The sequence below is a fragment of the Lissotriton vulgaris genome, chromosome 5 (assembly GCF_964263255.1).
Source record: "Lissotriton vulgaris chromosome 5, aLisVul1.2, whole genome shotgun sequence".
NCBI classification, from domain to species: Eukaryota; Metazoa; Chordata; class Amphibia; order Caudata; family Salamandridae; genus Lissotriton; species Lissotriton vulgaris.
The window spans coordinates 39859285-39885924 of record NC_141693.1 but is presented as its reverse complement, the minus strand read 5'-3'; the positions used below and the strand labels follow the sequence as shown (position 1 = coordinate 39885924).

Below are 26640 nucleotides of genomic sequence, written 5' to 3'. Positions count from 1 at the left end.
ATTTAGGTTCTGCCTTCGATTTTGTTAACCGTTCACGTTTGTGGTCACTGCTCCTTAAATATGGTTTAGATGATTCCTTGGTTTATTTTCTTTCCTACTTGCACAGGGACTTAATAGCCCGTGTTCGCATCAATTGTGAGGGTGAGGTCTCCAAGGACATTTTAATTGGCAGGGGGGTCAGACAGGGCTGCGTGCTCGCCCCCCTGCTTTTTATTTTGTATATTAATGAGCTGAGCAACACCCTATGCACTTTAACCAATGATGTTCCAATTGTTAATGGCACCCCCATCCCCGCCCTATTGTACGCGGATGACGCAGTGCTAATGGGCCGCACACCCAACGCCCTACATATTTTAATTTCAGGCTTTGTTTCCTTTATGGCAGATTTGGGTTTGTCGACCAACTTTAATAAATCGTACATTATGAACTGCGGCCCTAAAAGATATAACATTACCACAATTAAATCTGGTGAAAATATTCTAAAAAGCACTAGCACTTTTCCATATTTGGGACTACTTTTCTCAAATTCTGGATCCTGGCAACCACATGTCGCTTATGGGAGAAATAAGATTGGCAAATCTATCAACTCAGTTCTCTCCCTTCGTCAACCTAGACATGCAGATGTTGTCTCCTCCCTTATAAAGATTTACCGCACCCAATGCCAACCTACTGGTACGTATGGCTCAGAGGTGTGGGGATATTCTAACTGTATCTCTATCCAAACTGAGGAAAATAGATTTTGCCGAAAGGTATGGGGGGAGTTGTCTCTGCGGCAACATACATTTGCCATAAAGAACTTAATTTACCCTTCATAGAAGACTTCATCCGTTCAAGACCAGCGCTTTTCTGGCTAAAAATCTGGCTTAACTCTTCGGCCATCCTAACACGCAGCATACTAACTGACTGCCTTCAAAGTGATAGGTCCCACCATATTCCATGGTTGAACGCGGTTGAGAAAAGTTTGACTAGCGTGGGGTATGGCTCTTTATTTACTTCCCCTAACACCATAGACCACTCCCATAAGAATAAAATCAAAGGGGCCTTGTACAACCTTTATAACATGGAACGGACAAGACTTGAATATCTTAAGCCATCAGTTATCAAGTACTCTACCCTTCGCGACCCTAATGCTGGTTCATCAGTGTCACCACAGAGATATCTGCTTACTACATTAGGTAAATGGAATAGGAGTCTTCTGTTCCGTCTTCGGGACGGTAGTATTGATCATCTTGATAAGCTGGACTGCCCCTGTATGACGGGTGGTAAACAAAGCCTGGTACATTTCTTCTTTTTCTGTGGTTTTTATAGGCTGTACACCACTCGCTACTTAATGCCGTATTGTCGTAGATATGAACTTAGAGACTTTAATCTGGCATTAAAAACTTTTCGAATGTTAAGGTCGGACGAGGAGATATTCTGTGCAAGCAGCTTCCTTAAAGCTGCTGTCCGTTCCCGTGCTTCTATGGATTCACTTTGATGGAAAGAGTGAAATTGCATCCTTTGCACAATTTCTTTTTTGCACATTTTGATGGCTGTATGTTTACGATTGGACATGTGGAAGCTCTCCTCTATATGAAATGATATTTTAATTTTATATAACTTTTGTACTAACCATTATTTGGTTTTATTAATTGCACTAATATGATGTACCTGTTGTCTTAACTATGATCATTTTTAATGTATACTGTACTTTTATGGATGTATCTACTCCGAATAAAGATCATTTGACTTGACTTGACTACTGGATTTGAGGCCAGCATTTGATACGGTCTCACATTCCATCTTGTTTGATCGTCTTGAAGCCTCAGGCATTGTGGGTGTGCCTTTGAGGTGGCTGATCTAATTTCTTTTTAGTGATCGCTCATTCCAAATCTTCTTACATACCACTAAATCAAATCCAGTAGCTCTAACTTCAGGAGTGCCGCAGGGCTCGATTTTAAGGCCTCTGCTTTTTAATCTTTTCATTTGCCTTCTGGCGGACATTGCAGACAAGTCGTGACTGACTGTGATTTCCTACTCAGATGATACCCAGATCCTCTTCTCTCTTACAGCTGCTCAGCATCAGGACTCTTTCTTTCTCCAGCTCCTACTGTGCAATATCTCTTTGTGGATGTCAAGAAATTCCTTGAAGCTGAAAATTTCTAAAATGGAGGTCCTCATTCTGGGAAACAACCCCGAACAACGGGAAAGTACCCATTGGCCTGACACTCTGAGACCTTTACATGCTCCAGTCTCTAAAGTTAAGAACCTGTGTTTTATTATTGACAACAATCTCTCTCTAGAGCCTAGTTCTCCAAGGTCACCGCAATCTGCTTTGCAGTTCTCAAGTGGCTAAAAGAAATATTCTGGTTACTTCCACCTGCTGCCCAGAGAACAGTAATGCAGACGTTGGTGATTTTCAGACTTGAGTATGGCGATGTTTTGTACCTGGGCTCTGATAAAGCCTCTGTCCATCGCTTACAGCTCATTCAAAATGCGGCCGCTCGCCTTCTTTTTCTGCTGCCTCGACATGCCTCAGTCTCACTGTTGCTCCATCAACTCAATTGGCTCAAGGTGAATAAACCCGTCGAGTTCAAGGCCCTATGCTACATGTTCTGGGTCAAACATGGTTTGATGACCCCTTACGTACAAAGTCTGGTCAAACCCTACGTGCCCTCTCGACAGCTGAGCTCAATGAGCCTTTCTCTGTTTTTTGTTCCCAGAGTCCGTCTAATTCATTTGAGAGGTCGCTCGTTCGCCTATCTTGGCCCCAAATTATGGAATTCTCTTCCTTTGCAACTTAGGTTGTGTCATTCGCTTTAAGCCTTCTATAAGAAATTAAAGACTTTCCTTTACTAATAAGCATAACCCGCTTTCTGCTCCTTCTGCAGTCTGTGGCTTGCGTATTGTCCTGCTCAGTGCCGGGAAACCCTGTTGGGTAGCTGTGCACTGTATAAATCTATAAATATAATCTCATTTCAGTGCTTTTTTTTTAATTAAAGAGAGGAAGTGGCTGTTCTTCTGGAGATGGGTTAAACACTTAGAAGGAACTACTTCCACTGATAAATGTACGTTCTTGTACATATAGGGAGAGTGGAGCTAGGGCCTCAAAAATACCTTATCATCTTGTAGAGCTGAACTAATTCCTTTGCAGATTGAGCTGAGCTCCAGCACAGAGGCAGCCAAGTCCCTGAATACATAGTGCTAAATCCATGCACAAATAGAGCAGAGACTGTATACCAATAGGTCATTTCTTTCATTGAGCTGGAGCTCGGTTCAAGCATACATAGTACTGCAGCCCCCGGCAGACAGAGTCGAGCTCTACCAAGTATGAATTTGAGCTCTATTGCTGACAGTTGTGAGCCACTTCACAGCCAGAGTTGAGCTCTTTCGGCATTCATTCCCATAATGTAAAACCTGAGTAACTTTGAGAACTAAGAACCAGGACCAGCGAATATTCTGTGGGGGTATCACACGTCTCTCACCCTGGTTAATCTTCCTGATAGCGAGTGAGGAAGAGAAGGTGGAAGGGAGGTTGACAGTGAGAGAAGCGGGAGTGAGAGAAATGATTGAAGAGAGAGTAAAAGAGAGAAAGACAAGGTAGATAGTAGTGAAAGAGAATTTAGCATATGTGCGAATATGAGAAAGAAATGAGGAGAGTGTGACTGAGGTGGAAAAGAAAAGAGAGGGAGATTAAACAAGAGACACCAGTGATAGATTTATGAACAACACCTAAACAATAATGCTAAGGCAAACTTTATTATGCTCAGGGTATTTGTGAACTACATAGCTCACCCTGGAGAGTATCCTGGTGCAGAGAAAGTAGGGGTTATGTCATCTGTAAATGTGACTTCATCATCAAAATGATTTATTCGTTATGCAGTGCATGACCATATAAGCAGATACAAATACACATGTTAAAATCATCACAGATACATAGATATTGATAATACTGCCAAGTTTGAAATAGAAAAGATGAGGAGACAAAACGTCTATCTCTTGAGGCTTAAAGTGGATGTTATCACTAAAAAAGGATGAAATTATTTCATTATTATCATCAACTAGCAGCCCGCCCCAGCGTTGCCTGGGGCAGAAGGGGGCTGGGGGCTGCATTTTTACCCCGGGGCAGAAGGTGGCTGGGGCAGCATGTTCTCCAACTCCCCTCCCCCCCGCCCGCCTCCCGGACTCGAATTAAGTTAAGAAGCCGCCCCCCCCGCCTCCCGCCCGGACTCCATAAACATTAAAGCCCGCGCTGGGTACCCGCCGACACCCTCCCCCCTCCCCCTCCCCCCTCCTGCCTCCGCCCTCCCCCCTCCCCCTCCCGCCTCCAGCCCTAGCAACGTACCTCTCACTGCCACTGCTCCTCCGGTTATCCCAGCTCCTATCGGCGCTGTTGTACTCCGCTCTTCCTGGTTCTGGCGCCGCTCCTCCCCTCACGTCGCTCATGTCGTCGCCGCTCCTCCCCTCACGCAGACATTGCGGCCGGCGCTAGTTGCAAGGGACTACTTTTTTAAATGTATTAATATTTTTTAAAACTTTTTTTTTTATGTAGCCTATGTCCTTCTGCTTGCCCTGAGGTTTTCTAAGATGTCTTGGGTGTGTGGATTGGCGCTGTAGTTCCCGAGTTTACCTTGCCTAAAGGTGCAAGTTCTCTCTTTATAATAGTAGTATAGATTGCAGGAATGACGGATATTCTTAGCAGGGAACATCGTGTGGAAATAGCAATAAAGTGCATTAGTCTAGGCTCAGCAATGTGCAAATTTCGCTTTTAGATACTTACAAAAGGTGCAAAATAAATATCTAAAAATAATTTAAAATTCAAATAAGTTGCATGAATGACAATTATTCTTAAAAATGAACGTCATATAAAAATAGAGGAATACAGTGCTTGAGGCATAGCTCAAAGATGTGCAAATTACGCTTTTAAGTGCCTACTGGAGATGCAAATTACACTGATTGCATCATGAGTGCCCCGCTTATAATATATACTGTGATATATAAGTTTCTCTAGAGACTTTCTTTAGTGACCTAGTAAAATGCATTAGAAGTTTTCCTGCTAGATCATGAAATACAAATTGCAATAACCTCTTAAAAACATTATTAGTCTGCTTTCTTAAAATGTTTCTTATCTAAATGTAAAAACATAATGTATAAAAACAAAATTTGTAAAACTAAGCTCAGACTACAGGTCAGTTCGATGTCGAATACAACATTTTAAAAACCTTGCCATATTTGTAGCTATAAACTCTGAGTCCAGCATTTGAGCCAGAAAGGCTGGTTGGCATTTACGTAAACCCATCAGTTTCAATAGCGGGATCAGCCAACGTTTTCTGGGTTCAGAATAAAATTTACAGATACGGGTTACATGGAGAAGAGACTGCACTGAGACACCATCACACGGGCATTGGATTAGCTGCTTTGACCAATCGTTGTGGATGGAAAAGTTATAAGACGATGGAAAACATTTAGTCTAAATCTAGTCAGTAGGAATGTGTCGTAGTTAGATACTGTAAATGTGACTTGTTCTGGCTGAAGTGCCATGTTTTCAGTTTCTTGCATACCGCAAGTACCGAGGAGGCAGATCAGATGTGTTGGGTAGGTTGTTCCAGGCTTTGGGCACGAGGTAGGGGAAAGCTGGTTCTTTGTATGCGGGAGAGGTGTGTGAGCATGATTCTGGCTGAGCAGAAGTGTCTGGAGTCAATCACTCCTGGCCCAACACAATAGAAGTTTGGAAGCAGCGTTTGAATACTTCAATCTTTGTGTATATGATGGTGAATAAAAGTAGTTCACAGGCTCTGTCTTCCCAAATGCATCTTTTTGATCATTGAGTCTGACCTTGGAAAGGTTTGGCCATCTAATGTCAACCTATATTATGTTACATCCTCTAAATTATTTGTAATATTGCAGTGTATAAAATGGTCAATGACAGAAATGAAGTTGTTGTTATTACAAAGGCAACCTTTTTGGATGTTGAGCTTTATCCTTTGAAAGAGTTGACGATTTGGTCATCAAGTATACTATGCTCCCTCCACAGTATATTCCTTTACATGTGTATTTTATAATAGAGCATCCATTATTTATGTTCTTCCTGATTCTAACTTATGTCAACTTTGACAAATGGGTTTGCATTATCTCACGTAGAATAGATTTTGAATGTGTGACATTTCCAATAGGGAATGCCCTTAATACTCTGTGATTTTTCAATGTAAATAAAATACTACACCTCCCTTACAGGACTCATTTGTTTTCTGAGGTGATAGTATTTTTAATGTGTACATACATTTGTTTATGACATTTTCTGAAAGGCCTTTTTCACCCTTAGTCAATTATTTCCTTTATGTTTTCCGGTATTTATCACAATAATTTAGGTACCATGAATTTGCTATTGGGTAACTAATTTTTGAAGGCCTTTAGTAACAAAAAACTCTGCTCTCATCGTGCAGGCGTCACTAGGCACGTGTAGAGATTTAAAAAGGTAGGCTCCTCACATTCATGCTTGTCGGGCTTGAAATCATAAGGCCTGCATACCTGAGCCAATGCATGAGACCACTGGCTTTGTGGAATTCATGCATAGTCGGCCTTAGATTCTTTCTACAATTCACCGCTTGTCTGCCAACAGAGGTGAGCTCCCGTGACAAAATGTTTCTATTGTTAGGAGGTAATAGTGAAGTGATTGATGCCGCTTCTTTGTTTACTTTCAAGCATTAGCCCACGTCACCTGGGTATAGAGTCTTCAGGTCTCATGGTTCCATTGGGATGCGCTGGCTGCAATTATCATGTATCAGCTCACTACTGGGACTCACAAGTTTAATCAGACTCGAGTAACATTGTTTTCCTGGTTAAATGAGCTGCCACCACATTTACTGTTTATTGGCAGTGTTCCAGTCACGAGGGCTGCTTTATCGCTACTTTTTTTGAGAGATTAAATAAGTTATTTTACCCCGCATTTGCATTAATGTAGCCTTATATCCCACTGTAGCGGGCTTACCAGCTATTAAAGGCCCGCTCCAGCGTGAAATGTCTGAGCCCAGGGCGAGGGACTTTAACTATAAAGTGGAACTTTAATAGCCGGTATAGCCCAGCTACGAACATTCTGCCTCTAGAGGGCAGAATGTTCTAACAAATAAAACAAAGGCCGCTCGAGCCCGAGGGGATTTACAGGCTCCGAGAGGCCTTTGTTAAAAAAACATTGGAATGTTGATCTGCGGGCTTTTACCGGCCCATAAAATCACGGAGAACTCCATTGTATTCATTAGAGTGCTCCATATTCCAATGTTCTAATACATGTTAGGCACGTGCCTAAGGGTGCAATCTATAGGATTTTAAATGGCCAGATGAGTATTCAATCAGCAGCCCCAGTGGTTGCCTTTTAGTGACTTACTGTATTCACACTGTCCTTTTGTTTGTAGATGATTTGAATTTCTTGTTGGTATTGGTATTCCTGTTGATACCACAGTTTGAATGTTACCACAATAATAACAACACTAAGACACATTCCTATTTTTTCACAGCCCCATTGAAATTATCAATTTGGGAATAGACATATGATCTTTTCTTTAGTGTTTTGAGCATGTGTAAGATACTGTAATATGACTTGTTCTGGGTGAAGTGCCATGTTTTCAGTTTCTTGCATATCGCAAGTACCGAGGAGGCAGATCAGATGTGTTGGGGTAGGTTGTTCCAGGCTTTGGGCACGAGGTAGGGGAAAGCTGGTTCTTTGTATGTGGGAGAGGTGTGTGAGCAGGATTCTGGCTGAGCAGAAGTGTCTGGAGTCAATCACTCCTGGCCTCAACACAATAGAAGATTGGAGGGAAGCAGCGTTTGAATACTTCAATCTTTGTGTATATGATGGTTATTGAAAGTAGTTCACAGGCTCTGTCTTCCCAAATGCATCTTTTTGATCATTGAGTCTGACCTTGGAAAGGTTTGGCCATCTAATGTCAACCTATTTTATGTTACATCCTCTAAATTATTGGTAATATTGCAGTGTATAAAATGGTCAATGACAGAAATGAAGTTGTTGTTATTACAAAGGCAACCTTTTTGGATGTTGAGCTTTATCCTTTGAAAGAGTTGACGATTTGGTCATCACTCATACTATGCTCCCTCCTCAGTATATTCCTTTACATGTGTATTTTATAATAGAACATCCATTATTTATGTTCTTCCTGATTCTAACTTATGTCAACATTGACAAATGGTTTGCATTATCTCTAGTAGAATAGATTTTGAATGTGTGACATTTCCAATAGGGAATGCCCTTAATATTCTGTGATTTTTCAATGTAAATAAAATACTACACCTCCCTTACAGGACTCATTTGTTTTCTGAGGTGATAGCATTTTCAAAGTGTACATACATTTGTTTATGACATTTTCTGAAAGGCATTTTTCACCCTTAGTCAATTATTTTCTTTATGTTTTCCGGTATTTATCACAATAACTTAGGTACCATGAATTTAGTATTGGGTAACTAATTTTGGAAGGCCATTAGTAACAAAAGACTCTGTTCTCATCGTGCGGGCGTCACTAAGCACGGGTAGAGATTTAAAAAGATAGGCTCCTCACATTCATGCTTGTCGGCCTTGGAATCATAAGGCCTGCATACCTGAGTCAATGCATGAGACCCCTGGCTTTGTGGAATTCATGCATAGTTGCATGTTAAATGAGCTGCCAGCACATCTACTGTTTATTGGCAGTGTTACAGTCACAAGGGCTGCTTTATTACTATTTTCTTTTAAGAGATCAAATTAGATTTTTTACCCCGCATTTGCATTAATGAAGCCTTATAGCCCACTGTGAAATGTCTGAGCCCAGGGTGAGGGCTTTTAACTATAAAGAGGAACTTTAATAGCCGGTATAGCCCAGCTACGAACATTCTGCCTCTAGAGGGCAGAATGTTCTAACAAATAAAACAAAGGCTTCTCGAGCCCGAGGGGATTGAAATCCTTCAGGCCCTGAGAGGCCTTTGTTAAAAAAACATTGGAATGTTGCTCTGCGGGCTTTTACCGGCCCATAGAATCACGGAGCACTCCATTGTATTCATTAGAGTGCTCCACATTCCAATGTTCTAATACATGTTAGGCACGTGCCTAAGGGTGCAATTTATAGGATTTTAAATGGCCAGATGAGTATTCAATCAGCAGCCCCAGTGGTTGCCTTTTAGTGACTTACTGTATTCACACTGTCCTTTTGTTTGTAGATTATTTGAATTTCTTGTTGGTATTGGTATTCCTGTAGATACCACTGTTTGAATGTTACCACAATAATAACAACACTAAGACACATTCCTATTTCTTCACAGCCCCATTGAAATGATCAATTTGGGAATAGACATATGATCTTTTCTTTAGTGTTTTAAGCTTGTGTAAGTGTTCACTGCACATCGCATTGGAGGTTATACCACTCCATTACATCAAGGGATATGCGCCTTCCGCATGGATCTTTGGACGGTGGTGGTGACTTACCTAGTTAGTAAGTCATTCTCATCAGTGTATCACATCAAACATATAGGCTCATTAATTAAACAGTTTTTTTGGATCTTTACACCTTGGAAGCACCTGATGTGTGTATGTAACTGAGAACAAAATTACAATTAATTTCCTGATTTTAATAAGATGGTTACTCTAATAAATGATTTTCTTTAAATTCAACCTTTTTAATGAAGGTTTGTTCTTAACTATTGCAAGCTATTGCCTTGGAAGTCTAAGGTTATATTTCCCTTCTTAAGGAACATTTCTGTTTTGAATTATTGTCTCACCGAGGACACAAGGTTATTGGGTAGCCCCATAATCCTTTCAAGTGGCATAGAGGGCAGAAAATTCATTCATGTAGTGGGATAGTGCTTAGATGTTAAGACAATATGACATTGAATAGAATTGTGCTCTGATTTCCAGAGATTGTAACTTTTTTTCATCTCAACGCTGTAATTCTGCAGTTTGTTAATTTAATATGCAAAATAAGATATAAAACGTCTTGATTTAGAGGTGAGGCTGAAGAATTTTCTGAAGATGAGATGCTGGTGGGTGCATTTTTTCTCTTTTGATTTTGCTGCCCATTTGGGACTTTTTTATATTTAATTTCTCTGTATTGCCCTATTCATTAAGAACCTTCGTGGAATTCTCTCTGTATCGCTTAGTTTTTAAATTGTAATAAACCCCTTTAATTATTCTGCTCATCTGGAACTCAGTTATTGAGTGGGCGCTTTTACCTAATTAAATGTATTTTCAGATTTTTCATGGGAGGTGCCTTACCCCTGGAACACATTACCTCATGAACTTCAGGTTTAGGACTGGTTCTGATTCATCCTGTTGTTGGCGTTCTCTAATGTAAATTTGGCGTGCCATAATTATGGACCCGCCATACCCGTCCACACTACCTCACATTTTTCTATTTACTTTTCTATTGTCCCTACCTCCTGTATGTTTTTACATAATCTTTATTTCTAACTCCTTTTCCCACTACTTTATATCTCTTGCTAAACTGTTCTATTTCTGTGTTTGTCTGTCTCCTCTATGCTGTCCTTCCCATTTCTCTTACTCAGCAGGGTCACAGGTGACTGTCTAGCCAGAGAAGTGCACACATACAAAGAGAAGAAGGAGGAAAAGGTTGGTGAAGAGAAATTATGGGAAAGTCATTAGATTAATGGAATAGGGAATATCCTGAGAGCAGTGCTTTGATTTTCAGTGTTTCATTAAGAATGCCAGGAGTGAAGGGGGATGTATTTGTGGTTACAAATCCTCAGAATCTAAAACTCCATTTCCAAGCGTTGTGGAATATGTTCTATTTTAGCATCATGCGCTAATTCACTAATCATTTAACAAGTCACCATAAGCATATTGTTTTCTACATAGGGAGTAATAAGCTCGACACTGAATTCCAAATAAAATGTGGTGGTTGCACAAAATATTCTAGATCCAAACAAACAAAACAAAACACATAGCTCTATTTAGTTCAAGATTTAATTGCTACTGTTTGGCTGGCAGACGCAAGGCAGGTCGAGCTTTTGGCTGTTTTGTATATCCCATTTTCTACAGCTTTAAAATATCAATATTATTTGCATCAAAAGAGCTTGAATGAGCTAAGAAGAGGCAATACATTCAAAGTTGTTCAGAACAGGGGTCCAAAATATTAATTGCCCAGACCCCATAAATCCTTCAGATGTAGCTGGTTATACTGCACCAAAAATGGGCAATAGAGTAGGGTCTCTCTTGATAGACTAGGGTTGATTCCTCTCGCCCACGCATCGCTAGCTCACAGCTACACAAGTAGGAGAATGGTTATGTAGAACAGCAACATCTCTGAAAATAATACCCTATATTGGCAAACATTCATGCAATGCACAGCAACAAATAGAGTTGCTGCACTGCACTGCATGAACTGAAGATAGTTGGAAAACGATATATGTACACGGATACGGTGCTCTTCGGCTCTCTACAAGTGCTAGGAAACTTGTGGCTGCCTTGCACCATTGCAGGCCCCCCTCGCACCATGGTTCAAGGGTGCCTGCATTACGGGCAGGATTTATTTTGTGCAGGAAGGAATACCTTCCTGCAATAAACATGATTCCAAAACTATCCAGAGACATATTCTTCTTTCATTGCATGATGCAGAATGCATCGCACATAGAAAGTGGAAGTAATGAGGAGAAATAAACATGTTTCTCCTCATTATCCCTTTCTGTGATAGGTGTACCAATTTCACTCAATTCCAGAATTGTAAACTTTAGTGTTAGACCTGACAGGCTTATGGTGGTCTTTCCCCCAACTTTTTGCCTGCCTCCATCTTTTTTTCTGATCCTGTTTATGCTGGTACTAGGAGTCTGTGCACTTTACCACTGCTTTTGCTCTCTCCCCTTAACATGGTAATATTGGCTCCTCCCCAGTTGGCATAATCAATTTATCCATAAGCCCTAGTAATGTGGTACCCCTTGCACCAGGGTCTGTAGATGAAATTATACTAGTGGATCTGCAGCACTAATTGTGCCACCCACATAATTAAACCTTTAACCATGTATCAGGCCTGCCACTGCAGAGCCTGTATGTACAGATTACACTGCCATTTTGGCCCGGCAAAACAAACCTCCTACCAGGCCTAAACCTTCCCTTTTTGTACATGTACTTTTAAGTTGTATATGTCCTGGTAGTCAAAAACTCCCAAAGTCCATTTTAACTCTTTCTAGGCCTATATCATAGGGTAACATTGTGATTACCTTATTATATTCTATAGGTGTCATTTCCGATTGGGAGGAGATGAGAACCCCAAGTCTAGTGTCTCTGGAATCACAATATAAAATCCCAACTCATAGTGAAGTTAGATTTTAAATTGCAATTCTGAAAACACCACTTTCTGAAAGTTCAAATGTACATATACTATACTCCCTCGACCATAGATTGATATTTCACTTTGTTTGATGTGTAACCCTTACCCGTACCATAGGGCAATTAAGGCCTCTGATCTGTTTCTTGATGTTCTCTTTCCCACTCCTCACTCTATGCCACCCATCACTCTCTAAAGATTCTAGTCTTTTAGTAGCATCTATATATATATCCCCTATATTATGTCAAATTAAATCTATACAATTAGGAGCAGTGAATGTGGTATGGCAAAGAAGACATTTGTTGATTTGTCACTGATTATTTTATTAAGGTTATTACATGTATAGAATAGTGTTACAGAAAGAAAACATATACTCATCTAATGTTTTTACAATTCAGACACATCTTACAACACGTCACTTACATATATTGTGTCTTTGCATCTATAACACTTAAACACACGCGTCCAGCATACAATTCACAAACAATAGGTTTGGGGATGCATTACACTCCCTCAGACATTTGATCCTAAAGGTATCTTGTGGCCCTGTGTGGTAGGGGAGACAGGGGTGGGGCTCTCCTAGCCTGTTTCTAGAATATATATTTTTTTCTCTTTATTTTTCACATATAGCATTTAATCTTTTAATGATGTTATTCCCCTCCTGACCACTTATTATAATATGCCGAAAAGTTTCAACCTTCACAAGGGGCCTCCTGGTTTGCACGAAGCTCTTCCTCCGGGCTGGGTATGTGCTTTGATTTGACACAGTGTTCCATTTGGACTGGTCAGTATGTCTCTCTAATCTTGGAATGCGTTGGCTGCCTCCTCAAGGAGTAATTAGTTCTGTACTTCCTATCTTAGGGCTGTTATCTTCTTTCTGTATTCACTTTGCGTAAAAACTGTTTTCTGGGAGTTACTCCCTCCTTGAAGTGGCAGTGAAATATCACTCTATGGTGGAGGGGGTAAAGTATAAGTACAATTGAGTTCCCCTTTACACTTCAAAAGGATTTTCTCTGTGTATGTTAGACTTTATGAAAGTTGGCAATTTCCTTACTAGCTATTTAGTGCCTGCTGCCTCTCTGTTTAGTCTGAGCTGGGAGAAAGCTGGGCTATGTGTATTCACTCTAGACAGCCACACATAAAAGGAGTAGGTGTGACTTGAAGGGCCATCCTGAGAGATATCAGGGGGGAGCTGGGTACAGCCTTGCACTTGCACCTGAATAGGCTGTGTGCTGTCTGCACATAAAGGGCAGCATACCCCGCTGTAGTGGGTCTGCAGCCAGAGCAGGAAAGGAGGACCTTTGTGGAGTTCAAAGACCATTCTTTGAAGTCCCCCCCACTTCAGTGGGACAACTGGGTATAAGTACTGGACCTCTGATATCATGACTTCAGTACACTTCTGGACCAGTGTCCATTCTCCAACGAAGAAGAATTGCTGAGATGCTAAAAAGACTACCGCTCAGCTAGACTCCTGTTTGCTGAACTACTGCTGTGTTGCCCAGCTACCTGCTGCTCTCTTTTGCCTGGGTGAGAAGGACTAGACTTGCATCATTTGGGCTAGCTGACTGGCCACCTGATCTGAAATCTCAGGGACAAAAAAAACGTTCAATCTGCCGGCTCCAGCACTTGGACTCTACAGTCTGTGAGTCTGCTCTGCCAAGTGGTGGCACCCCAGCACTAGACCCTTAGAAGTGGGCCTATGTGTTTGCTCCACGGGAACGGTTACATTATTTGCTGCAACAGCATAATTGATGCAACGACACTGTTGCGGGAACAGGACCAGTGCATCGTACCTGGAACCAGTGCTTCATCATCATCATCATCATAAGCGCATTGTCACTATTGCATGGAGAAGATTGACACACCACCTCTACTGCGTGGAGTAACCCAGAGCATTACCTTCAGAACTGTCACATCTCAGAACCTTGGCATTGCCTTCTAAACCTTTCCCATCACCGTTCTTGCATGGAGAAAATTGATGCATCAACCCGCTTGCACAGGGAACACAGACATATCGCATGACTGCACCACATCCTTACCGATGCAATGCAAGGATTAAGGTACTCCTGTTCAGCAGGTCTCACTGGGGCGCTGCATCCGGCCCGTGCTCCCTCCTCAGCCAGCCTGAACTCTTGACTTTGTTTTGGTCTGACATGACCAGCTTATTGCTCCTAAGCACAATTTTGCAGTTTATTTTAAAAAATATTAATGACTCTTGTTCTATTTATTTTGTTTTGATTTTGTTTTATCTATTAAATTCAGTTAGAGTTTTCTAACCTGGTGTGGTTCTTTTGTGTGTGGTGTTTTCACCGTTTTACTGTTTGAAGTTTTGCACAAATACTTTACATAGTGCCTCTAAGTTAAGCCTTATTGTTTTGTGTCAAGCTACCAGAGGGTGGGCTAAAGTTAATTTATGGTTGCCTGACCCTTACCCTGAGTCAGATTGTGGTTGCTGTTTGACTTAGGGTTACACCCCCAGTCAACGAACAACCAATTTTTAACACTTAGCAAATCTGGAATTGCGTGAAATCCATGGGTGGATCATGCTCCACGCATTAAACACCTAAAACTCAAAATATAATGCAACACAGCTAAATCTGCTGCATTGTGTTACATTTCTTTGTAAAGCTTTACAAGCCCACACAAATTTGCCATTGCCTTGTAAATCCCAAAGAAGAATTTGCATCGCCCTGTGTCGCCTCGTGGGATGCAAGGGTGATGCAAACGCTTAGTACATCTGGCCTTAATGTCTGGTTATATTGTGTGCATTCCTTTCCCCTACTCAGATTTTGTGGCAAATGAATGCTCCTGTGAAAGGCAGGGGTAGAAAGCCATTTATATAGGGAAAGTCGATATACAAATGTGGATTGCCATTGGGGTGTCACTATGGCAATGCTCACCAGTGTCTCCTTCCTGCTTGGGCGATATTGCACAGCTACCTGTTGTATAATGAAACCACCGTTTTAAAGAATCACCACTCAGGTGCAGAGTAGATCAACCAATACATTTCATTTGGTTGTTGAAGGTTCAGGACACACATTGATGCGTTCAATGACACAATCTGCCTATAAGAAGACATATTAACGTGAAAGAAAATAGGAATTTAGCTTAGATTTGTAAGAGTAGAAACTAAAACCCTTACAGAATAAAACATGCCTGGGTTGGTTCCTTCCAGTGTGCACCCTGTGAGCAGCACCACCTCTGCTTTATCATTTGTGCTGATAGTTGTTATCTTCTGTTTTCATTGACAGGTGCAGCTGTGCAGTCTGTGGAGGCGGTTGGACCCAGTCAGCCTATTTGTGCCATTGTTGGTGGGGAGACCATACTTTCCTGCCATCTCAACCCCCCTGTTAGTGCAGTGGAAATGGAAGTCTACTGGGAACATCACAACTACGATGTGCATCTCTATGACAATGGGACGGAATGGGACCCAGATGAGCCGTATAAAGGGAGGACAAAAATGATAAAAAAAGACATTGCAAAGGGAGGCGTGGCCGTGTCATTGACCAATCTCACCCGCTCCGATGCCGGACGATACATGTGCGCCTTCAGAACTCGGGATATGGATACCCATGCGAAATTTCAGCTACAGGTAGCAGGTCAGTGCTCATGTGAAGTCATTTGTAGTTTTGTAATACTATAGGATTTGAAAACCATATGTACAGAATAGGATCCTTTGATAGAAAAGTGTTGTGCTGATCTTCACATTGGCCAGAATGTCTCCCCCCCCATGCTCTTGTATTATGTTTTGTCATGGTTTTGTTTTAGTGCAATGAGACACTTCAGAGCAGCTCTTTTGATTCCACCATAAGCTTCCATGGACGTATAGTACTGAGATCTGTGTTAAAGATTGATTGTGGCACCTCGTATGAACTCATTCTAAGTGTCAGAACTGCTCTGGACGGTTCCTGTGAATGGACCAGTTCATGCTTGTTCATTCTTTGTCAATATGCAGTTTTAATATATGTATGCATGTATGTGTATATGTGTGTGTGATGTCATTTTATAGCATAAACATGCGCAGAAGGCAGTAGTTTATTTAGTATTATCCTAGATTCAGTGTGACGGAGACTTGTGCCTCCTTTATATTCACTTCCTGCCCATATGGAGTGATTGCTTGTGGTAGGGGTAGGGTTGGACTGGGACACAAATAGGCCTGACACCAGAATAAAAGCAGCCCCTGTTAGAAAAAGCAGATGGCTAAAATAGTGAATGTAGCCACGAAGGAGTATGCAGTTCCTATAGGGGAGGGATGCAAATGCCGGAGGCTGGGTTGGTCGAAACCCCTGCTCTAAAGTAGAGTCAGGGTCGCTCCCAATAAGGGATGTGGGGCCCTCACACATCCGGTTGAGTGTCCTGCTTCATCATAGGGCTTGCTCCTTGTCAGGCTGGCGCTGCAATGCCTGACGGGCAACCCGTGAGGGGCTCTTTGGCGGAGAACTTTTTCCCAAGCCGTATGGGTGAAGTGTGGGTGCGGGGCCTTGTGGTGTAGATGTGATAGGAAAATGTGTGGGAGATTAAAATGGGGTGAGATGGTGCTCCAAAATGCGTTTATTCTGCGATCCCACTCGTCTCAATAAAACAACATTGTATGCTGGACCTACAAGCGCCCCTTTCCCTTTTTGTACAAAAGCTAAAATAGTGACCCACATTTTGAATCAAGACCATTTAGAACTGTTGTAGATGCTCTGTATGGGTATTTTGCAAGGGATTGGACACTGCATGCATTTGTGTTTGATGCAGACAATGTTTGTGGTAATATCGGGGAAATCAACAGTCAAAACTGCCCCCTTGGTCATTTGGCCAAGAAACTACTAAATAAAAAGTCCCTACTGTAGAGGTGCTTCATGAACTACACGTGACACTAACCGTTGCCTCCTACGTGTGTAGCTTTGTCGTTGCATTGTTACGGAGTGAGTATTTGCTGAACAAGTGCTTTCTTTCTTAGTGGCTGATTCTTTCTGTTTATTCCACCCATATACGGAGTGACTGTGACAAGTAGAAATCTTTCTAAATGTGCCTTACGCAGACCCTCTGTTTCCCTATTTCATCCCGTGCCTATCTGGAGTTGTTATGAGTGGTTGAAGGGCTTCCCAGGCTTTCTATGTCAGTACATATTATTTATTTCTACGTTTTCTAGAGCACTTCTTGAATCAAATTGGTGTTCGTGTGCTTTACATAAAACAAAGTCATCTAACATGGAGTCGGTCTGAGTTTTAGAAGCATTTCCCATACTTCCCGTGCTAGTAACCTCTTGTTCCCGCTTTATCTGGTACCACTGTGGATGTTGGTTGTTACTGATGCGTTTTATCCCACGTGTACAGTGATAAAGTGCTTTCCATACTTCCTGTGCTAGTAACCTCTTGTTCCCTCTTCATCCGGTTCCCTTGTGGATGCTTCCTGGCACTGATGCTCTTGACCTGCCTTCTCCTATGTGGACACTGATTCCTTATGAGTAGTAGAAAGTGCTTTCCATACTTCCTGTGCTAGTAACCTCTTGTTCTCTCTTCATCCGGTACCCTTGTGGATGCTTCCTGGCACTGATGCTCTTGACCTGCCTTCTCCTATGTGGACACTGATTCCTTATGAGTAGTAGAAAGTGTTTTCCATACTTCCGGTGCTAGTAACCTCTTGTTCCCTCTTCATCCGGTACCCTTGTGGATGCTTCCTGGCACTGATGCTCTTGACCTGCCTTCTCCTATGTGGACAGTGATTCCTTATGGGTAGTAGAAAGTGTTCCCAATACTTCCGGTGCTAGTAATCTCTTCATCCGGTACCCTTGTGGATGCTTCCTGGTACTGATGCTCTTGACCTGCCTTCTCCTGTGTGGACAGTGATTCCTTATGGGTAGTAGAAAGTGTTCCCAATACTTCTGGTGCTAGTAATCTCTTCATCCGGTACCCTTGTGGATGCTTCCTGGCGCTGATGCTCTTGACCTGCCTTCTCCTATGTGGACAGTGATTCCTTATGGGTAGTAGAAAGTGTTCCCAATACTTCCGGTGCTAGTAATCTCTTCATCCGGTACCCTTGTGGATGCTTCCTGGTACTGATGCTCTTGACCTGCCTTCTCCTGTGTGGACAGTGATTCCTTATGGGTAGTAGAAAGTGTTTCCTGCAGTTCCTGTACCTGCATCCGATGATTCTTGCTTCATCCTCAGCTCAGATAGGGCTAGATGTAGGTAACTCTAATTTACCGACTCATAAATACCGACTTTTACCGATTCGGTATTTATGAATTGGTAAATTAGAAGGAGGGAGATGTAGGTAATTTTTAATTTTTAATTACCGAATCGGTAACATTCGGTATTTACCCAATGGGTAAATACTGATTCGGTATTGCCCATTGATTCCTATGGGCCTTGAAGCCCATAGGAATCAATGGACAATACCGATTCGGTATTTACCAAATCGGTAAATACCGAATCCTGCAAGGGTGTAGGGGGTGTCACTTTGACACCCTCTATTACCCCAAGTACAGGCTTGTGTGACATGTGGCACACATACATGCCCTAAAGGCATGTCTGTGTGTCACATTGCACAGGTGGTAAAATACCGACTCTTAGGGCCAGATGTAGGTAGCCCTTTACCGGTCGGAAACGGCCGAAAATACCGATTTTTGGCCGTTTCCGATCGGTAAAGGGCTATCGAGATGTAGGGGCACATTTTCGGAAATTTTACCGAATCGGTATCATTACCGAATCGGTAAATTTACCGATTCAGTAATATGTACCGAATCGGTAAAATAATTACCGATTCGGTAATATTTACCGATTCGGTAAAATTTCCGAAAATACAATGTAGGTAGGCAATGTACCTTCTGCACATGGCTTACAGAATCGGTATTTTACCATGGAATACAAATCCATGGTAAAATACCGATTCCGGTGTGCATGCACATGTGTGCATGCACACCTATGTCATGTGACAGGCAGACCTGCCCTTAGGGCAGGTATGCCTGCCACATGGCACCTGTGTCTGTTTTGGGGGTGCCAGAGGGTGTCAAAGTGACACCCTCTGCACCCTTGTGAATTCTTTAATTACCGATTCGGTAAATACCGAATCGGTAATGCCTAATCATTCCTATGGGCTTCAAAGCCCATAGGAATGAATGGCCATTACCGATTCGGTATTTACCGAATCGGTAATTAAAGAATTGTTAAGGATTCGGTAACGAATCCAGATGTTGTGACCTACATACCATTTACCGATTCTGAAATACCGAATCGGTAGGATTCGGTATTTTAAAATCGGTAAATGGCATTTTCCTACATCGGGCCCTTAAGGGCCTGTATTTACCGATTCTGTATATTTACCGATTCGGTAAATTAACAGAATCGGTAAAATATAGGCCCCCTACATCAGAAAACCCTAATACCGGTCGGTAACGGCCGAATTCGGCCGTTTCCGACCGGTATTAGGGCTCCTACATCTGGCCCATAGCTATTTACACAATGGATTCCTTGTGCTCCCTGTGTTGCTTGTCTGTTGATGAGAATGCCTGTGTCTTTAAGAATTTGTGATTGACAGGTTGTATATTCTGACTTGCTCATTTTTTGATGTGGGACATATTGTGCTGTGTGGAATGTTGGGCATTGGAATGGCATGGGCACGTGGGTTCGAAGGTGGCAATAGGAAGTGATGTCGGTGGATGTCGGAAGGTGTCTGCACCGCTCCTTATGTCCACATCCAATGTTAAATAAATGTTGTATGTACCTAGACTTACATGCATAGATGCATTGACTTCTTAACAATGGTGATGATGGTGGCTTGGTTTGCAGTGGCATAGGTGGTCGTTCAAGTTTTCAGGTGTGCGCACCTTTACAGCGTCGTGTGCTACTTCGCACTACAGCTGCATTTATCGGTGATCAACTGCACCCTTAATTTATCTTCTGATCACGTCTGTGATAGGGAATGCAATTGTAGAGAATGGTAGTGAGTGTGAGTGGCTTTCAATTATTATGAGGATGTTGTATTGAGTGAGGGAGAAAAGTGTGGGCAAGTTGTGTCTGAAACAGAGTGGATGCAGGAAATGGAAAAGGACATGGGGGCATATTACCAAGGGCCATTATCGCTGCCTTAGCGGGACTTTTTCCCGCTAGAGCGGCGATAATTTTATCGCCCTATTACCAAGCTGTCGCTAACACCAGTTAGCGACAGCTAATTGGAGATAGCGATCATCTTGGCAAGCACTTTGCATGTCAGCGATATTTATCGCTAATAACATGCAAAGTGGTCGTGCCAAGAGGTTAGCAACTGGAAACAGTCGCTAATATCGCTATCTCCAATTATCAACAAAGCCTTACTTTTGGAAATATTTGCGCTAAGTGCGAATATCTCCAAAAGCTAACGCCTGCCCAGAGCAGTTCTTAGCCATGTTATCCAATGGAAGGTGGATAACATGGCTAAGAGCATTGTCATGATAATGCATGAATATCGCAGATTTTTCAGCGATATTCATGCATTTTGCAGGATTTTTACCGCTTTTGAGATAAACCTTGATAATAGCAAGGTATCTCAGCGGTAAAAATCGTCGGAGTGCGGCGATATAATTTTAGCCGCTAACCATGCATAGCGATAATTATCGCTAGTGCTTGGTAATATGCCCCATGATTTTGAAAGTGCTAAGAGAATATATTTCGGGAGGTTGGCCAGGGAAATCTCAATTGGGTGGAGAATGCAGTGCATTTTGGAAAATTAAAGATGAGCTATCTGTGGGCAATAATATTGTGTTGAGAGGAGACAAGATTGTACCCCCGAGTGGTGTGCATGAGAATATCATTAAAGAAGGTCGTGAGGGGAACGGAGAACTGTCGAGCACAAAGAGTATGCCATGATTAATCATTGGGTAAGGAACTGCATACCCTGGAGTGCAAGGGATAGGGCTGTTAAACCACTTAATTTTCCCTCGACAACAGTGGAGTTAGCGTATGCACCATGGCATAAGTTGGCTGTAGACTTTATGGGGCCTTTTTTGAATTTATCTGCCATAGAGACATATGCAATTGTACTTATTGATTATTATTCAAAATGGCTGGAGGTACGTATGGTGAGCAAAATTACAACTGATGTAGTATTGAGTTTCTTGAGGATGTCTTTTCAAGGAAGGGACTTCCTGAAGTCCTGGTATCTGATAATTGAGTGCAATTTACATCATAGAAGATGCAAGTGTTTTAAAAATGTCTGCAATTAAACATGTAAAGGTTTCCTTGTACAACCCAGACGGAATTGGTCAAGTGAAACACTTTAATCAGAGGTGGTGGTTGGAAGTGACTCCGGTAGATGTCGAAAGGTGTCTGCGTCGTGCCTTACATCCGCATCCAATGAAAAATGAACGTCATACCAAGAATTACCTGCAAGGACCCAAGGACTTCTTAACATTTGGCCACACTCAATTCTTCACCTATCTGGACTTCTCAATTTGTGAAAATGTCAGAATTGTTCCCTCTTCTAGGTGACACACTTAACCCGGACAAAAGTCACTCTAAGTCCCAGCAGGGTGTTCATCATTCCCAGTGTTCTGCACTTCTAGAACCTTAGTAGCTATGACACCAGGGACCGCGCAGGGTAGCCAGAGAGCCCAGCGCCCAAGGGTCCATGCCTGGGATGATGCTGACATAGAGGAGTAAAACCTTGATTTCAATAGATCTGATCTTCATTTGCTCTTCCTGATATCGCAGGTAGGAAGGACCTTCAAAGCCAACACCTTGCCCCAGTAGAGCTTGAACATTTTACAAATATTCTTGTTTTATTTGACTCCATTCTTTCCCAACATTGCTCAGACTTCCTTTTCTGTGAATTAATCTTAATGTGTGTGTTTTTAATACAGTTTGTTGTGTAGCCTTGCTTTCATCCACTCTCTCTTTTAGGGGCTACTCTTTAGCTCTGCCAGCACCACCACAAAGAGGATTTGTAGGAAATGACTTTGCTTTGAAGACTGATAGGATGTTTCCTCTTGCAGGAAATTGTGTCCTGATAGTTGAGTTGCTATTAAATGGATCTATAATGGAATGCGCCGCTGTACATAGCTGACAAGTTTTCAGAGTGCTCATGGGTGGCATTTTCATGGCTTCCGTGCAGTTACGAGTGACATTCAATGACCAAATGAGTGACACTTAGGATGACATTTTTTCGCATGCAGCTCTTTTAAGGCTTCATAGCTCACCGTGCAATATTAGGATTGTAACTTTCGAACTGCAAGTAACAAAAGGAGCTCTGTGACAAAAGCAGTAACCCACTGAGGTATCCACATAACATACAGTTCTGTGATCTCCGTGGTACACGTACTTTGCAGCAGGCATATTAACCCACTGTGCTACCTTAGATGATTATAAACTGCCACTAAGCAAAACTCTAATCTCTCTCCAGCAGCGACATTTATCACCAGCGTTATCTTGAATTTTTAGGTCTCGGGCCTAGCGCAGCGGGAGCCTTTTCCGGGCGATTTGAAAATGGACCTTGGATTCCACAACGCTCGTGCCGTTGTGGAATCCAAGGTCCAATTTCATTGGCCTTCGGGTGCTTGCTGTTTTGAAACAGAACACGCGATAGGCCATAGACGTCACGTAGTTCCCCCCATGGCCTATTGGTGTCTGTTATGCGCACCAGAGGCCTTATGTTTTGAATTATCGCGGCTGTCATTCAAAGCATATGCACGCAGTGGCGCATGCGCACGCACCACTAGCGGGCATATTTTGTGGGGGTTTTTTCGCGATCGGTTGAAGTGCCGCTTGTTTTTTAATAGGACAGACCTTTCCGAAGAAGGGACAGACCGCAATAGTGCATTACGAGGGTGAGTGATGATTACGAAGAGAATTTGGATTTGTGGGAGTCACTTGGAATAATGCAACATCGTGTTTGTCACTAAAAAAAAACACTTGCACGTCTTAGCACTGCACTCTTAAGCATTCATTGGTACGTTTAGTATATCAAGTGACACCGGTTAAAATGTCCAGTGGAGGTGCCCTTTGTAGACTCGCATCTGTTTGTCATAGCGCAATTATCCCAAGAATGAAGCGGGGAAGTTAGCGAGTGAAGGTGGTTACCTCTTTCTTACAGTGCAATTCATACTGCGCAGCACTTCGGATGTAGCCTCAGCCAAGACCCAACAAAGCAGGCATATAAATATTGATGGGTCCTCAGTGATCGGGGGGGGGGGGCTCAGGACCGATGTATGCCCCATATAGGTAGGAGGCTGGGCGCAGTGATAGGCACTCAATTCAATTCAATTAGACTTTATTTCGGATATATTTCAATCCATAAAAGCACAAAATCAATGAACATTTCATAATTAAAATCACCGTTACATCTGGACAAATAATACATATTTCATAAATCATACAATTTTCTTTGATGAGTAAGTAGGCAAAATCAAAATCACAGTTAAAGTGCAGGTAATACCGAAGTACAACAAAGTGCGTTAGTGCATCATCCTTCAGGGATATATAGTCACTCATCAAAACATTTTCTTATTCTCACAGTTAATTTTAAAAATTCTATCACTTGGAGGACACTGTCGCTGTGCAAAAGCGGTAAATACATGAGTGCAGGTCTAATTTGATTAAAATTTAGTTTCTTTAAAAGGGTAACAAGATAGCGTTTACGGGGGTATTCATAAAATCTACATAAAAAAATAAAATGCAGCATGTCCTGTGGAGACTTCCCGTCGCAGCCACAGGGAGCTGCAGTTTTCTTAAAAATGTCCAACTTTGGTCTGATTAAAAGGTGATGAAAGATGTTAAACCTGAACCGTGTCAGCAAAAATTTTCCATGGGAAGTAAAGGAGCATGTTAGGTATAGTTCCATAGTATCACAAATTCTTAACATGACATATTTCCTAACATTAGGTTTCAGGAGCTCCACTTCTTCTCTTTGGGCTCTTCGATCCATGTAAAAGGCCCTCTTAATTGCTGCCACATCACCCTTTACTATCTCAATCGGGTTTTCAAACATGTTCAAGCGTCCAAGCTTCAGGAATTGGGACTTCAAGTATTTAAGCCAAGGTACACACATTGCATTATCATGCGAAACAAGATCTTTCACTATCTGGTGGGTTAACGGACTATCATGATTTAACCATAATTTTACCCAACATGTCAGTGGTCTTAATCCAACGATGTTGGATAAGTATTGACTTCCCAGCTCTTCATTTACCGCTAAATTCGATGTACTGGCTGGGACACAGAGCAGACGCTTTAAGAAGTTGTTTTCAGTGATCTGTAGCTGATCGCCACTTGCATAACCCCATATCTCACTTATATAAACTGCAGTAGCTATCGATTTAGCGTTGTATAGTTTCATCATGGCAGCGTTTGGCTTTTTCCCCAGTTTAGTAGCAAAGTTAAAAATGGAGGCATTTACTCTAGTCATTTCCCCCTTCTTTCTTGCCACATGTGGGGCCCAACTGAGCTTTGTGTCAAATAAAACACCGAGATATGAAAATGTGTGAGTGATGGGGTTCAGGACATCATCTAGTTTAAAAATGAAATTCTTTTTTGATTGACGGCCAACATGCATTATATATGATTTAGAATTGTTGACCTTAAGGTCCCTATTAGTCATAAAGTTGTTAAAAGCATTCAGGAGTACCTGGAGACCCTTTTCTGTTCTTGAAATTAAAACCGCATCATCTGCGTATAAAGGTACAGGAATACCCCTCCTGCCGACTCTAGGACAATCTGATTTTACCTCCTGTAGCACGGCATCTAAGTCATTGATATAAAAATTGAAAAGAAATGGGGCCAGGATACAGCCCTGGCGCACTCCCTTTTTAATACTAAAGTTTCCCGTGGTTTCCCCGTTGGATGAGAACCTAACATTGGCTCTGGTATCGCTGTGCAAATCCACCAAAAAGTCCACAATCCCCCTGTCAACACCTTTCTCCTTCATGGTCTGCCACAGCCTTCCCCTGTTAACACAGTCGAAGGCCGATGACAGATCCATGAAGGCAAGGTGTACTGCTCCCTTCTGTACAACAGTATATTTATTTAATATGAGAAACAGGTTAAGGCACTGTGTTATAGTAGAACGGCCTTCACAGAAGCCGTATTGGGAATTTGACATAATATTATTATCGGCAGTCCAATTTGTTAAACGCTGCAGTAAGATTCTCCCCATGATCTTAACCATAGAATCTATTAGTGATATTGGGCGATAGCAGAGAGCACTTCCGCTATCTCCTTTCTTGAAGACAGGGACAATAGTTGACAGTCCCCAAGATGTTGGACAACCCACTAAAGTGGCAGAATTAAATGCTGCCACCAGAATGGGTGCCCAAAAGTCTGGATCTGATTTATAGAGATCCGGTGGGATTCCATCAGGTCCAGGAGCTTTATTTGCTGTGAAACCCTCTATGGCTTCCAATACCTCACTTTTGTCAAATTTAATATCGCCTCCCCTATCAGAGGAGGCAACATCAACGGTTATAGGATCCGCTGTATAGTACAGGTTTTTGAAATGACATTCCCACTCCTCCTTAGTTATGCAGCAGTCAAGTCCGTCACCTGGATCATCTACCAAAAAGGTTTTTGACCAGTGCCCAGAACTTGGTGCTGCAATTCAAGGTGGAGGGGTCAAGTATTTCATCCCAGGCCTCTCTTCTTAAAAACTCCTTACGGGAAGCAATGACAACCTTGTATTCCTTTCTGCACAATTTTACATCCTCCCGGTTCCTCTGGGTAGCTGAAAAAGCAGACCTAAGTTTGCGTGCAGCTTTAGTGCAATCGTGGCTGAACCACCTCGGACCTACTTTCACCTGGTTCTTATTGGGGACAGATAATAATTCTGACACCTTCTCCGATATGTTTTGATAAGCAGCTAGGACCTGCCTGGGATCTCCCCCCCTCAGTGGTACAGTCTTTGATATCCTCCGCACAACTTTCAACAATGTTTTTATAGAGAATATCCGCAGAGACCATTGACCATTTAAGTCGCCTCCTCCCATCTGTTGTTCCCAGCCTACCTAGGCTATTATTCTTATTCACCTTTTTTACCCAGGAACCTTTTCAACAGATTGTTAGAGGATTATGGTCACTGAATTCACTTGAGTCGATGCTGAACGAATCTAAGAAAGTTTGCATCGTCAGAGAGACAAATATGTGGTCTATGAAGGTACCCCTGCCATGCCCTTTGAAAGTAGGGATATCAAAACATTTTAACGGGTCCCTGAGTGTCATAGCCAGGGAAAGGTCAAAGTTATTCAGCAAATCATTACATAATTCCCCCTCCTTAGTGTGTTCCATATGGAGACCACCCATACGTTCACAATACAATTCTGATAAACATTTCTTCAGCGGATCACCACAAGGGTGCACATTAAAATCCCCCATAATCATGAGGTTATGGCCCA

General features: G+C 42.2%; 1 protein-coding gene across 4 annotated transcripts in view; it reads left to right on the top strand.

Annotated features, from left to right (window-relative positions):
* LOC147710072 (butyrophilin subfamily 1 member A1-like) overlaps positions 1–26640 on the top strand; it is a 386132-nt gene that overhangs the window by 29113 nt on the left and 330379 nt on the right. For all 4 annotated transcript variants that reach the window (XM_086920777.1, XM_086920775.1, XM_086920776.1 and 1 more), the window contains exon 3: positions 15548–15895. In XM_086920777.1, the coding sequence (XP_086776903.1) occupies positions 15548–15895 (348 nt within the window). The remainder of the gene's footprint in view (positions 1–15547; positions 15896–26640) is intronic.